The sequence below is a fragment of the Sminthopsis crassicaudata genome, chromosome 1 (assembly GCF_048593235.1).
Source record: "Sminthopsis crassicaudata isolate SCR6 chromosome 1, ASM4859323v1, whole genome shotgun sequence".
NCBI classification, from domain to species: Eukaryota; Metazoa; Chordata; class Mammalia; order Dasyuromorphia; family Dasyuridae; genus Sminthopsis; species Sminthopsis crassicaudata.
In genome coordinates this window covers 162,057,196-162,070,240 of record NC_133617.1, presented here as the reverse complement: position 1 = coordinate 162,070,240, position 13,045 = coordinate 162,057,196, and the positions used below count along the sequence as shown (strand labels likewise).

The 13,045-nt window shown below is 35.2% G+C and overlaps 1 protein-coding gene across 3 annotated transcripts in view; it reads left to right on the top strand.

The window, feature by feature from the left end:
• Nucleotides 1–13,045, top strand: part of DUSP22 (dual specificity phosphatase 22) — a 67,855-nt gene that overhangs the window by 39,061 nt on the left and 15,749 nt on the right. For all 3 annotated transcript variants that reach the window (XM_074270494.1, XM_074270484.1, XM_074270477.1), the window contains exon 4: nt 6,777–6,826. In XM_074270494.1, coding sequence (XP_074126595.1) covers nt 6,777–6,826 — 50 coding nt within the window. The remainder of the gene's footprint in view (nt 1–6,776; nt 6,827–13,045) is intronic.

The following is a 13,045-nucleotide window of genomic DNA, read 5'->3' as shown; positions in this document are numbered from 1 at the left end:
GTATCTTCAACAGAACTTATAAAATAATTCTGTAAAATCAAGCAAGTTGGGACTGATGGTTGAAACCCTGACCCTATTTTCATGAGTCATTAATATATCTGCACTGCAGTCCAGAAACTTAACCGAAAGGACAGTATGGATGGAAGGATTTTCAGTTGTGTTTCTCTGGTCGACTTGGACATCCTCCACTGATTCTCAATAACTCCTCACCAACTTGATGAAACCATGAGTGCTGATTGCTCCTACTTTGGGCCTTTCATTGAAATACCCTAAACAAAAATAAGTCCTTGGGCCCTCATCTGTTGATGTGACAAGCAGAATACACATCATTTTTTGAGTAACCTGAAAGAAGTCTACAGGTGGTGGAGGTTTGTAATTTGCATCTGGGCTTAGAAATTCAAACCAGGGGTAAATCTCCTCCGCACTAACCTCCCCCCCCAACATCGAATACTCAACATATTTCTTGGAAGTCGTTATTGATATTATTTCAGAAATTTGAGAAATTTGAAAGGATTGGTCTCACATGTGCTTGTTTTAAATAGAACATCTTCCATTTGAGAACTAAATTTTGAAAGGTGGTGATGACTTGCACAATTGAACAATCTTCTTTATATTTATTGCAGTGATTCTTGAAAGAGGGAAAGATAAAATATTATAGAATCTGTAGTGATACTTTCCCTTGAATACAAAGGCATTGTATTCTCAATTTCTTCATCTGAAAAAATGGAAATAATAATACACTACCTACCTCACAGAATTGGTGAAAAGTAAAATTCTATATTATGACAATAATTATTGCTATTATTAGTCCCAATATAATGATTATAAATTCTGTCCACATTGGTAGCTGTAGTAGGGTTTTGTTTTGTTTTATATTTTTCCAGCAGAAATGAGTGTCTTTTGTTTCATAAAAGAAACTCAGTATTTAAACATCTAAATTTTTAGAGCATATGAATTGGGATAAGGAGATGTTGCATTACCTGGTAGGAAATTTTACTACAGGGTTCCATGAAATACTGGGCTTCTGGTGCATTTCCAAATTGATTCATTTTATAAAATTTTTTTAAACATACATGTTAAGAAAATTCTTGCTCTGTAAATTGAGGAACAGTTAGGATGAAATGGTTCTCCATTGCTAATGGTTAAAGCTTCTGGATGTAGCTGCATCATTCACAACTGTTTGGAATATAGTTGCATACTTGGCCTCTCTTCATCCTTCTCCTTAACATCTCTACCCATGTCTTTGATTATTGCTTACTCCTTTTTAACATTGACTAAAGCTGTTAGAACCATTCTGAAGATTTTTCTTATTATCCTAGGCTGAAATCATCTTAGTTTTGTGCTCTGTTATTGAAGACAGGTAACTTGGGGAAAATGTTCTCTTTTTCTTATTTTTAGAAAGTTTCTTTAGCCTTTTGGAAAGACTTTTGCTTTGATGCTATCAATGTTTTCATAAGTTCCCTAACTTGCAGTATTATCGTAGTTAGTTGAGGCCAGTAAATTTTAGAAATTGTACTTGAAACAAGCGAGAGTTATATTTCTTGACTGCCTTGAAATCAGGATACTTGCCCTGATTTTTGAGGCTCTCACTGTATGGTTTTAAGTGTAGCTCTTAGTTTCAGGGCCAGAGAAAAGAAAAAACTTAAGTTTTGGTGGTTACTGCATTTATTGAAACAGAAAACTGAAAAATATTAGAAATTTTGAAAATATTGACTTACAAATTGCCTTAATAACATTTCTGTAATTCACTTTTCACTATTTTCTTTGTTAGTGCATGTCTATTGCTATCCTCCAAATCTGACTCAGAACTGATCTACTCCAGAGAGCATGACTGGTTCCACACAGCAATTCATTATCCCTCTGTTCCGGGTCCCATTATTTCTTAGGGAGCATTATTGGAGCTGGATTGTTTTGTATTTCCCTCTGACTATCACATGACCCTTTCTCTGGTAGATTATGAGCTCTTAAAAGACAGTCTCTTTTATATATACATTCTTCTCATCTCCATTCCCTATTCCCAGTATTACATATATATCAAAAGCCTCTCCATCACTGTGCCACTCAAGAAAACAGAGCTAGTCCTATGAAGTATCTGTAATGTTTTATTTGTATAACCTCACAAGCACATCATAGTGCCTTTTAGATTTGTCTGTAGTTGAGTGAACGTGGAAAATCTGGGATAAACTTTAGCATCAGGCCAAGAACATTCAGAAACAGAGCAGAGCAGCTAATGCATTTCTATTTTATTCAAGGGCTTTTTTTTTTAGTTTCTTTTAAAATAAAAATTTTATTGATATTTTTTACTTCTACATAGCTTATATTTCCCAATGCCTCCCTTTCTCTTTCTCTCTCGTTTTTTTTTTTCAAGGAAAAAACATCAGTGTGCTGGTGTTAGAAATCATGTGAAAATTAATTAATTGATGATTCTGAGGGATCTCAGATTGACTAAGATGATAAGTGCTGGAAGAGCTATGGCATACTAATATGCTTTGGTGGAGCTATGAACGCTGATTCTTATGGAAAGCAGTTGGAATGATGCCCAGAAGCTTTAAGTTGTGTATATCCTTTGACCCAGTAATACTGTTAGATCTATATCCCAAGGAGATCAAAGAAAAAGGGAAAAGACCCATATTTACAAAGCTATTTATAGTAGCTATAATGGCAAAGAATTGGAAACTGAGAGGATGCTTCTCAGTTGGGTAATGACTGAAAAAGTTATAGTATATGAATATGATGGAATATGATTACTACTGTGCTGTAAGAAATGATGAAGATGGTTTCAGAAAAATTTGGGACAACTTATATGAACTGATGGAAAGTGAAGTGAGCAGAATCAAAATAATAATCTATACAGAAATATTGTAAAGATAATTTACTTTGAAAGATCTTTAGTAGTACTGATCAGCAGAGCTCTAAATGATTCATGCTATCAGCTTTCAGAGAATTAGTGGACTCAGGGTAAACTGAAACATTCATTCTCTCTCTTTCTCTCTCTCTTTCTCTGCCTTTTTGATGGGAGGGGTGGGAGTTGGGGGGGGTGATGGTTGTGGGGTGTGGGGAAGGGTGAACATGACTGATGTAAAAATTTGTTGTGCATGCCCATATGAATTTGTAATGGCTTTTTGTTTCTTTACTTTTCAGTGAGTAGGAGATGGGGAATCAGAGAATTTGGAACTGAAAAATAAAAAATAAAAATGTTTCTGTGCTTTGAAAAAAATTCATGTGAAACAATAAGCATCAACACTATAAACTACACAGAAGGTTAACATGCAAAGGATTTTTAAAGTATAAAGTTTTCTCAATTTTTGGTGATTATACGGTTTTTGGATTGTACTAGAATTGATGAGTTTTAATTTTGATTTTTAAGTGTTAACATTCAGCTCATAAATAACAGAAAGTTTCTGTGATTTGATCAGACAGGTATAAATTACAGACACTGGATGTCCACTTCCAGGACCAAAAAAAAAAAAAAAAAAAAAAGACCTTCAAGAGATCATAGTAAATGAAAAATCTAAATTCCTATTAACAATAACAACAACAACAACAATCATAAGTCAGCCTCTTTTTTTTTTTTTTTTTTTTTTTTTTTTTTTTTTTTTTTTTGTCTCCCTCATACCAAGATTATCTGAGACTTTACTGTTCTTGTATTCTATGCTTGTCCTTTCTGAATTAGCCATTAACTGCTAGGTCCTAAATTTCAGAAATGAGTAGTTCATGGAGACTTCCCCCATCTCCCCAAGTAACAACAGGGCTGGTGTAGCCTGATGTCTTAGGGGATTGACTTTGGGAGACTTTCACAATAACTAAGGTAGCTAAATGGACATTCTTAGGCCATAAACAGTGATTCAAGTGTAGGCATTTTTGACTCCCATTTTGTTCCAATTGTGAGTCCTCCCACGGACATTGCTACATGTGTCCTGTTTGCGCACAGGGAAGTAAGGGTCCCTGGAGTATATTACTCAGAAAATCTACTACTTACCTGCTATTGGGTGAATTCTGGGTCTTCCCTTTTAGAGTCAAACTACATCCTACCTTCTTTAAGGATCACCACCTGCTATTAGCCTGAATTTGACTATCAGTTGTGATTAAGTTTGTAATGTTCTCTGCCTTCTTTCAAGATGCATTGAAAAGTTTGTGTCTTCTAAAAATTTGTATCCTCAGCATCTAAAACATTGTAGGTGCTTAATAAACATATTGTTGAGGGACTATTGGCTATGTGACTTCTCTCCTTGCTTTTATTTGCTATGAAGTGAGCATCAGAATACCTGCCCTGTACATTTCAGAGAGGTGATGAAGATCAAGTGGAATTATTTTTGAGAAAGTACTTGCAAACTGTAAAATCTTGAACAAGTATAAGACATTCTTCTTGTAGGGCAGGTGCTGGTGTCTTTTTTTTTTTTTCTCCCCCACCCCAACCCTCTTTCCTACTGAAAGTACCAAAGGAACTCCTTACAGATTCTTGTTTCACAATGAATATTCCTAAACTGTTCCTTTCCCTCTTCCTCAGCTTTTCCCTCTTTCCTTCCTCTCTATAAACTAAGGCAGATTTTGGATTTCATCAAGATTCAGGGAAGGGGAGTATGGTTACACTTATCCAGATATTATTTATTAGAAGTTTTCACTAGCTTCCCGTGACAGGTTAACAGCCTTTTCAGCTTATCTTGAAGGCAGGCTATTTTGTACAAATGAGTTGATTAAACTAGTCTTCTTTTGTGGTTGTGGAAAGCAAGGGATAGAAAAGTCATAGGGGTGGATAATCCTTGGAAAACTTTTTCAATCCTAAAATGTTGTGTATAGTATTTCATCATCAAAAATTGGAGATAATTATATACTTCCTCCCTCATAGAAAAAGCAAAAAGTAAAATAGTACATGATGACAATAATAACTGCTCTTGTTACCTCCAATAAAATGATTCCAAATTTTGCCCACCTTGATAATGTTGCTAGTTTTTTCAGTAGGAATGAGTTGTATCATCTTTCCTCCTAACAGGGAGTTTAGGTATTTGGCCAAAAAGACATTCCATATCTACTTGAGTAACTTTCCTCTTTCCTCAGAAAATTTAAATTAAACACAGACTGAAAAGTACAGTATTTTTAATTAGATTATTCTGATTATCCTGTCATTCAAGGTAATAGCAAGATACCTTTAATTGAGACATTATTGTGAAAATTAGAAGAAGGTGCCATTGTTTATATGCCCGTATGTTTCTAAGAGAGAAGGGAGAAAGGAAACAAATGTTTAAAAGGTAATGTTTTCATTCAGGATTTCCTTTCCTTTTAAGTTTCAGGTTTGTGGCTTTAGTATTTTGATTCTGGGAGAATGAGACTGCTACTTTGACTCTAGTTTACTTACTGCCCTACTATCAGTAGGGTTGGAGACATGTTGGAATTTCAGACACGCATTTCCTCTGAAACAAAACTTCATAAAAACCACAGGGAAACCCTCTGCTATATATCTATTTGCTCCTGTAAAGCAGGAAATAATGTATGAGGAAGGAGGATACTGCAGGGAAAACTTTTTCTTGGCTTCTCAAAATTGGAGAAAAGCAGACAGGAAGGAATATTTTAGGAAAAATGTAGCAAAAAATCCTTGAAGAGACAGTATTCAGTTGGTGCTGCTCAGAAACTGATTAAGTAGCATGGTGAAATGTCATTGTATGAAGCAGTGATGCAAAGGACTTCTTGTTGGAATATCTTGTTTGTGTGTTCGAGGCAGAGGACTTTACAGAATGGCATCTTTCTCTTGAAGCAGGAATCATTCCCATACCTGTAACGTGACCAAGACATAAACCATTAGGCCTTATTTATATTTTCTTTATTCACTAATTATCTCGGTAGCTTCATGATGATAACTTCCTATTTTTTGATGGTCACTGTTATTTTCTATACTGAATATGATATGGGAGGTATTAGGGGTCCTTCTGAGAGCTCAGTCAGTATAGTTTTGCTTTTTAAGACTTTGCAAGGCTCTTTCCTAGCTTTTCTAAAAGCCCTATCTTCTGAGCACAGGTGTAGGAACGGATGCTTTGGCAACCCAGGTATTTATTTTGTGTGTTCAGAACTCATTTTAGGAGCTACTGTAAGCCTTTCTGAAGGAAGCAGGGTAATCCCCACTTGCCCTCAGAGATGTGCAGTGTGGCTTCGAAGGGACATAACAGTGAAGCAGGAATAGCAAGGGGACTTTTTCCCTCAGTTATAAATGAACCACTGATTTGGTACCAAAAGCACAATTAAATATTTATAAGTTAACAAATTAAGCAAAAGCAGTTTTGGCTGTAGAATTCATTAAAATTGATGCTCATTAGCAAAGAGCAATATAATACAATAACAATCCTTTAATTTAAGGCTTAAAGCATTTTGCTAACAATCTTTTTTGTTTTGGGTAATTTTGAATCCTAAATGGGATGGACATAATGCAAAGTGGCATTGAAGAGGTTTGAAACTTAATTAGAAATTACTCAGCATTTTACTTTTTGGTGAAGTATATGGATTCGGCCTAAAAATATTTTGAATGTTTACATGATGGCATAGGAGCATTTGTGTTTATAGTTGTGGAAAATAACCAGGAATATGTTTTAAAAAATGCTAATTTGGATGGTTTCTTGGCAACAAAATGCTCATGAAAAACTTCTCTTTTTTTCCTTTTTTTTTGGACCTTAACAAGAGGTTCCTTTAAATTGGATGTGGGTATGTGGGTGTGTGTGGGGGAATGTGGGTATGTATGTGGGTGGGAGTGTATTACATTTGGGTTAACAATATTTTGTTCTATTCTACAGGGAGTTAAGTACCTGTGTATTCCTGCCGCTGATTCCCCTTCTCAGAACTTGTAAGTTTTGCTATTTTATGATATTAAAAACTAAATAAAAGAGCAGGGCAGTAAGAAGCTATTAAAAGCAGAAGAGGATCTTACAGGTTATTCATATAAACTCTCTTAGGTGGCAAATGGATGGAGCATCAGGGCTGGAGTTAGAAAGACCCAATTTAAATAGTGGTATGACCCTGGGGATATGAGGATAATAATCACACCTATTTCTCAGGGTTGTTGTGATGATCAAATGAGAGAAGAATTGTAAAGCAAATAGTTTAAGTGCTATAGAAATTTTTGTTCTTGTTTTTGTTGTTGCAGGGGAAAAGATTTGCTGGAGGTTACACAGCAGGATAGCACAGTGAAGTTAGGATTAGAACCCACATGTCCTTTTTTGACTTAGTGGAGCATTCAAGATACAGCTTGACTATCTCATGGGAGATTTGAGATAATTATTTTTAAAGGAACAACATATTCAAACCCAACTGTGTAGCCATACTTATTCAGTTGCTATTCTTTTCTTTAATCAATCAATTACTTCATGCCTTCATTCATTCAATATTTTTTTATTTGTTTATTGTTGAGGAAGTCAGGGTTAAGTGTCTTGTTCAGAGTCACACAGCTAGTATCAAGTATCTGAGGCCCAATTTGGTTTTGTTTTATTTCCCCATGTGTCTGTCTGTCTCTCATAATAATAACTTTTTTGTTTTTCAAAATACATGCAAAGATCAGTTTTCAACATCCACCCTTGCAAAACCTAATGATCCAAAATTTTCTCTCTCCTTTCTCTCCTCCCCTGGACAGCAGGTAATCCAATATAGGTTATACATGTGCAGTTCTTCTAAATATATTTCCACATATATCATGCTGTGCAAGAAAGATCAGATCAAAAAAAAAAAAAGAGAGAGAGAGAGAAAAAAAAACAGCAAACAAACAATAACAATGAAAGTGGGAAACTATGTTGTGATCCACATTCAGTCTCCATAGACCTTTCTCTGGATGCAGATGACTCTCTCCATCACAAGTCTATTGGAATTGTGAGGTCCTATTTGAATTCTGGGTCTCCTGACTCTAGGGCCGGTCCTCTATCTGTATGTTGTCAAGCAGCCCTTTATTGTACTGTTCTTAAAGGAAAAACTCAACTTATATTGCTGATTTTCTCCCTGAGAATCCTGTGAATAGTTCTTTATCCCCGTTCTCTTTCTTTCCAGCACCTTAACCACAGCTAAGCCACTTAATTTTTCTCTGCTTTAGTTTCTTTGTTGTGAAAATAGTTCATAACATCTACCTGTACCCATAAATAGAGATATTGAGCTAACAAATGAAATAAGTCATTTGAGCCTGCTGAAGGTAAAGGTACTGTATCAATAGCAATTATACTAATTTTAAAATCTTGATTTCTGTGTTTTACTGTGGATACAACTAGTTACTCAAGATTATCAAATACTTTTATGTCTGTTATCCTTGATTTTACTCTTTCAGCGAAGCTCTTGGGATAGAGAGGCCACAAATTGGATTTTTTGAGCTGGCTGTGTGTCTATCCTATATTGGGATGGGGATCATACTTATGAAGGTTATTGGGATCTCTCAATGAGGAAGCTTTAACCAGTTCAAATAGTAACTCCTCAGTAGTCTTAGAAGATTGCCTGGAACATTGAGAACTTGTTCAGGGTCACAGAGCTGGGACAGTTCCCAGCTCCAAGGCCAGCTCTCTACTCAGGGTGCTATGCTATTTCTATAAACACATACACATTTTAGAGAAGAGTGACTAGAATTGCATTGTAGCCAGAGAGAAAGGAAGCATGGGTAGGTTGGAGAAAGTAGTAGGAGAATGTGACCTGTCAGCCCATTTTTACTCCTAACTCTGGCAGTGAAGGTGTCCCATCTCTATCATCTCCCGTTGTAGAAGAGGGACTCCAGTCACTGATCAGAACTCACAATCCCCTAGTGCACATAAATCCTGGGTTTGGAAGGCTGAAGGGAGGAAGGTTTTCAGAACTTCCCTGGTAACTAGCTGTGCCGAGAAACAGAAGTGGTTGAAAGGGCATGCTATGTACGGAAGGAAGTACAGCTCTGGGTTTCTCTGAAGATCATAGCAGCTCTGGCCAATGTTTTTGGTGGCTATTTTTAGCTGGGTAGTATTTCTCTAATCTCAAGAGATTCTACCATGCTTATGAGCCTATTTCTCTGATTTTCATTGTGCAATCTTTGGCAGAGTCCCCATCTATCAAGTGGCCTGAACTTTGGAAGGACTGCCCACTCCATCTCAGGAACCACTGCTATCTCACACCTTGGCAATTTGGCACTTATCGTGATGCATCTGTGTCAGCAGGAAAAGACAAAGTTCTCTTCAGAGTATTCAGATAAGGCCGGGGAGTATGTGATAAATTTTAGAAAGATTTTGATCAAAAATGGTTAAAAAAAACCAAATTTCAGCCCTTGGAGGAGGGGGCCAGTATCAGTCACTAGGAGAATTCACATATGTGACCCAGTTTATTCAGTGATGTAAGGCTAGTATGTGAATTTGGTTTGTTACATGGGTTCAGCTATGCTATTTGTCAGATCATGGTCCTGAAACATAAGCATACCCAAAAATTGACAATCCTATATGGTTATTTTATTGGGTGTGAGTTATTTCCTGCCCCTACATATTCATCTGCACATCAGTGTTCTAAAGGGGTCATGCTGTATCTGATTGCCTGCCTTCCTGCATAATTTCACTGTAGTGAAGGGATGAGAGTTCACTTTAGGGTCTTAAGTCATAGTAGATGGTGTGGTTTATAGCAAACACTCATATAGGGTTTGTTTGCAGGAAGTATGTTCAGAGAAAACAATTGAATAGCTGATTGTTACAACCAATCTATTGTCTTCCTTTTGACTGTTTCAGTTGGGAAGGAAGGAAAGAAGATAATTTATCTAATGGAGAAAAAGTGACTTTCATATTAATCATTTGGAAAATAATATTAAAAAAATAGTTGGTTAAAGTTTGAATTTTTAAGCCATTAGTAATCCTAGTGAAATCATGCACACTCTAGCCTTTTATAAATAAAACAACTATTCTACAACTGTTTCATTTTTCCTAATTATAGATACACTATTGAGATCATTTTTTGAACATGTTTTATTGAAACCTTTTGTTTTTGACATTAGCCTTTCAGCCCCAACTGCTCCCTGGCAAAGAAAGCAATGAAGCAAAAACATCAAGAGAGTAACCACTTTTGATTGTATATATTCTGTCAAGTGAAGAGAGTTATGTTTCATTATCTGCTCTCTGAGAACTTTTTATTTTTCATTTATTCAGGCATTCAGTTTCTGTTTATTGATCTTTTTATTTGCTGTAATCCAATTTAATTTAATTTTAAATTATATTATTATTTTGCTATGTATTTGCCTGGTACTGTTCATATACACTGTTCATATACAGAGTTTTTTCATATCCCATGGAAATGTTTAATCTCAAAGGATAAACCATATTTTAATGGTCTTTTGTTAGGGGTTAGCAACTGTGGCCTGCAGGCCAGATGTGGCCTGCCTGTTTTTGTAGGGCTCATGAATTAAGAATGTTGTTTACATTTGAAAATAAAATTTTATCATATTTAAAAAAAATAATCCTGCCTCAGTTACCAGCTGTGACCCTAAGCAAGTCACTTAATCCTTTTTTCCTGTTTTCTCATCTGTAAAATGACTTGGAGAAGGAAATGGCAAACAATACTAGTATCTTTGCCAAGAAAACCCCAAATGGAATCAGAAAGAGTTGGAAGTGACTGAACAACGTTCATCTCTGTGATTTCAGTTAATAATACTAATATGAATAATAACTGGCATGATAGTGTTTTAAGACTTGAAAAGCATTTTATTTAAATCTCTCATTTCATTTGACCCTCACAATAACCCTAGAAGGCAGGCACTATGATTATCCCTATTTTACAGAATAGGAAACTGAGACTGAGTAACTTTCCCAGAGTCCTAGAGCCACTTTTTTTGACTCCCAAGTCCATTACCTTATCCATTGTACCATGTAGCAACTGATAATATACTCTGAATCTGTTGGATGAATGCCATCATTCCCTTTGTAATTATTAGTACAATCCACATAGCATTGATGGTTTTTTTTATATATATATATATATATATATATATAAAATGATACACATTTATAAAAGCTGATAAATAGCTTTCACATAAGTTGTAAAAAGTGGTTGTGTTAAGATGCAACATATCTTTCTAATGATTAGAAATAGGCTATTCCATGTTGACATCTATTCCTTAGTCTGATTCTTCATTTTTCTATATCATTATCAAATTGTCAGTCTCTTCAATCCCAATCCCAAAATGAAATGCCAAAAATCCTCTTATTTTCTGCTTTCAAATGGGAATGAGATGGCAGAGTAATGATTTTGAGCTTTGGATGTCATCTGATAATCTCATTTCTTCTCACCTTAACTTTTCCTCATCTCCCAGCATTCTAACAAACCTTAGGCCAAAGGAGACTTATTAGACTAGGTACAACATAATTTGACCTTTGAAGATTTGTTTAATGTTATATTTTAGCTGCTTTTTCAGCTGCTGTTTGCTGCCAGGAGGGTGATTAATTATCTAAATGTAATTTGTCTGTATTTTTGCCTTAGTCCCTAGTCATTTCCTCACGTCCTTCCAACAACTTAAAATGCAGAAACCCCCGATGACATAACAGAAAGACTTGAGAGTTTTATCTCAGTTCTGCCAATATTTTGTTGTTTATAATCAGGAAATGTGAAAGTTCAAGTTCTCAGAGTTAAATAACCTTATAAACCCAGGTTGGGGGAGTGGAGGGGAGAGGAGGGGAGGACAAGGGAGGAAGAATGCTACAGGAACACCTCCCAGTTGAGGAGATGAATTGAAGAATTAATTGATAGCTGATTCCCATTTTCTAACTAGCTAGTCATATAAGGGATTGTGGGTTGGGTTGTTGCCCTTTGTTCTCAGAGACAAAAATCATATCCCTGTGATAGAGTCGAGTTATGGTGTATCTGTCAGATTGTGGCTGATCAGATCAGTGTGAGCTTAGAAAGCTCTGCCATAGGTTAGACATAAATAGTCCTTATAAACATAGGAAGTAGCTGCTCTAATTTTGTGCTTCTCGCATGGCTTCTGGGCTAATTTAATTCTGCTTTGTTCATAGAACACGTTTAGGACACTCCATGCTGGGCAGTCCTGTGCCAATGTCTCCCATGGGTATTGCATAATGTTGGAAAGATTGGGGTACAGGGAGTGAGAATTGTGGACATATTTTTAACATGACTGCATGTATAAACCTTTATCAGATTGCTTGCTATCTTGAAGAAGGAGAAGAGAAAAGAAGGAGGGAGAAAAATCTGAAACTTAAAATTTTATAAAAATGAATATTGACAACTGTCTTTATATATAATTGTAGGAAAAAAATTAAGTATTAAAAAAGATATTTCCTTTTCCAATATAATAAAAGATTATAGTTATAAGGTAATAACATTTGTTAACTATTCAAGTAGTGCTGTGTTTTATACATACACATACACACTGATGTGTATTATACAAATATATATATATATATATATATATATATATATATATATATATATATATAAACAAAACTTATTGTACATAACATATATGGCATGTTTATGTGTCTGTGTGTCTGTGAATCTTCATCATCACAGTAAGGGAGATGCTTTTTATTATTCCCATTTTACAGATTAGGAAACTGAGAGAGACAAAAAAAAAATTAGGTGATTATTTTTTAAAAGGTCCTATAGCTAGTAAATATCTGAGACAGGATTTGAACTCAAGGCGTTTTTCTTTGTTCCATTTTCAGTGCTCTCTCCAACCAGGTGGTACAGTGGATACAATATTATGCTTAGAGTTAGAAAGAGCTGAGTTCAAATTCAGCCTCAGCACTTACTAGGTATGTGACTTTGAGCAAGTCATTTAAAATCTTTTTACTTCAGTTTCCTAAATTGTATCATGAAGATAGTAATAGCATGAAGATTAAATGAAATAATATTTGTAAGGCACTTATACAGTGTTTTGTAAGTTCTGTAGAAATATTATCATCATCATTATTATTATGTCAAAGATATTAGATTTAGCTACATTAATATGTCATTGTCCCAATGTCATAATTATATGGTGCACAATAATATTTAAACATTTTTTTATTTAAACATTATATTATAAACATTAAACATTTTATATTTAAACATTAGAAAGGGGGTTTTCTCTATG